This window comes from Haplochromis burtoni, unplaced genomic scaffold (assembly GCF_018398535.1).
Source record: "Haplochromis burtoni strain Fernald_Lab_line unplaced genomic scaffold, NCSU_Asbu1 Contig_5156, whole genome shotgun sequence".
In the NCBI taxonomy this organism is placed as follows: Eukaryota; Metazoa; Chordata; class Actinopteri; order Cichliformes; family Cichlidae; genus Haplochromis; species Haplochromis burtoni.
This window is the reverse complement of record NW_024587517.1, coordinates 1-2,116: the sequence shown is the minus strand read 5'-3', so window position 1 is coordinate 2,116 and position 2,116 is coordinate 1. Positions and strand designations below refer to the sequence as shown.

At 32.8% G+C, this 2,116-nt stretch overlaps 1 protein-coding gene across 2 annotated transcripts; it reads left to right on the top strand.

The window, feature by feature from the left end:
- The first annotated feature begins 15 nt into the window (after positions 1-15).
- LOC102310468 (deoxynucleoside triphosphate triphosphohydrolase SAMHD1) lies at positions 16-2,086 on the top strand. Of its 2 annotated transcripts, XM_005953553.2 has the most exons (5): positions 16-680; positions 758-823; positions 976-1,080; positions 1,192-1,341; positions 1,520-2,086. In XM_005953553.2, exons 2-5 carry the CDS (start codon positions 761-763, stop codon positions 1,586-1,588), a joined length of 387 nt encoding a protein of 128 aa, XP_005953615.1. In that variant the 5' UTR covers positions 16-680; positions 758-760; the 3' UTR covers positions 1,589-2,086. The 2 variants fall into 2 exon arrangements, with proteins under 2 accessions (XP_005953615.1, XP_042073956.1); XM_042218022.1 differs by having other exon boundaries at positions 16-823.
- Positions 2,087-2,116: the final 30 nt, after the last annotated feature.

The following is a 2,116-nucleotide window of genomic DNA, read 5'->3' as shown; positions in this document are numbered from 1 at the left end:
AGACTGAAATAAAACAATAGATCTAATGGTGGCCTAGGATGTTTAATCTGTCCAAAAAAGTAGGAAAACAATTTCTCAGTCTTGTTTTCTGTTTGTGAAATTTTGTGCTCATTCACTACGTTCGTTCATATCGTGTGAATCTCTTGGGGGCTAAGCCCCCCCCCTGTCCTTAAAACCTAGTGACGCCCCTGGGCTGTGTAATATGTCATTTTTATGCTGCTGTCCCTGATGGCAAGTTTGCCCCACAGTGGTGTTTTGAGGAGATACTTAGAGTTTACTGGAAGGAAAAGAGAAAGAAGTTTACAGAACAGTTTACATTTTGGCAAAAAGTCAAAAGGCACATAAAAGGCTGTGTTTATCAAAGAAGCCATGTACATGTAGACATAACCTAAATCGTCATCAGAGGCTGACACAGCGGTTCTTATTTTCAGACAAGAGTCAGTTTCCATATATGTACTAAAACACCAAGCTGCAAATTAATATTTATTGTGATGAAGTTTTGAAACAGCTTGAATTTTGTGGGTGACAAAAATCCTGTTTGAAACTGAGAAATTAAGAAAACGAGATTTTCTTTAAACATTTGGTTTCAAGCAATTGTGCTTTGAATAAATACTTTTCTTCTCCCTCCCATTTTTCCATTTTCTCAGCTTGAGAAAGAATACAAAAAGAAAAAATTGGAGGTAAGAACGAGAACAGATCAGAAAACAAGATTAACAAAATAATATTAATAACACACATTTTTATCACCATCCTTTAGGAGATGAAGAAAGATTTGAAAGACAAACTGAGTAAACGCTTTCGTGAAGACAAGTTTGAAGTTATTGTGAGTTTTATTAATTCATCAAACTTTTCTTAAAATCCAGATATATTTTTTGTGTTCATTTTATTTAATAGATGTTTTAAACTTCCACTGTTTACATACTGTTATTTACATGTGAATATAAACACAGGATTCTTTGTAACGTTTCATTTTAGAATGTCACTTTGGACTATGGGATGGAAGACAATGACCCCATCAGTAAAGCATTTTTCTATCGCAAGGATAAGCCTGACAAAGCAATCCCAATATCCAAATCAAAGGTGAGAACTATACCCTTAATTTCTATGAGCTCTGTTCTTTTTTTATGCATCTCCATAAGACAACATTGGCTGTGTTATATGTCAGTTTTATGTTGCTGTCCTTGATGTCAGGTGTCCAAGCTTCTCCCAGAGCACTTTTCTGATGAGATACTTAGGGTTTACTGGAAGAACCATGAAGGACTGCAAGAAAAAGAGAGAAAAAATAAAGAAAAAGAGATCAAAAAATTCTTTAAAACCCAGTGCAAGGACTATGGCTTTGAGGTACTACTTACTTAATTCTATTTAATTGCATTGATTGGTATTACTACAAAATAAGCCTAATGATCACAGTGTAAGCAGGAAAGCTGCAGTTAAAACTGTCTATCTTGTCAGATCCCTGAGTTCAGATTAAACTTCTTAACTCTGATGTCTTGTTATTAATAATAACCTTTATTTATAGATACAGAATGCAGAAGAGGATGGTGACAATGACAGCCAAACTCCAGTACCAGTCGATCTGAACATGTGAAAGATTCAGATATCAAGTTTTTGTGTGACTGTAAGGATTTTAATATTTGAATTTGAATCAGAAAAGTTATGTGGTTTGGGTATTTTCCATTTTTTTAATTTAAATGTTAGCTATATGATTTAGTCTAGATATGAAATGTTATCAAAATATTACATACTGAATGACTTTAATAGATTTTTTTGATTGATAATAAGTGATACTAACTACTTCCTTCAACATGTATCAATATGAAATAAGCTTTTGATAATCTAATATTAATTATTTCACATAATGTTCCAACTACATATTGCATGTTTTCACTAGAATCAAACTAAATAGATCACCTCGTTTCAATACATGCAGTTTTGGGTACTGTTGGTCATTATCTGAAAATTCATTATTTATCATATCGTCTATCAATGAAAATCTATAAAAGTTAGAATCTTTCAGCTGTTTTCCTGTTCTGATTCGTTTGCTGCTGATTTCTGGTAAATTCCAAATAAAGCTAATTTTCTCTTATGTTTTGTGTCACTGTGAAGTTCTTACTCT

Coding starts and splice junctions, on each gene's coding strand:
- LOC102310468 (XM_005953553.2), top strand. CDS start 761: ATGAAGAAAGATTTGAAAGACAAACTGAGTAAACGCTTTCGTGAAGAC. Junction 824..975: donor AAGACAAGTTTGAAGTTATT/GTGAGTTTTATT, acceptor GTTTCATTTTAG/AATGTCACTTTGGACTATGG. Junction 1,342..1,519: donor GCAAGGACTATGGCTTTGAG/GTACTACTTACT, acceptor CTTTATTTATAG/ATACAGAATGCAGAAGAGGA.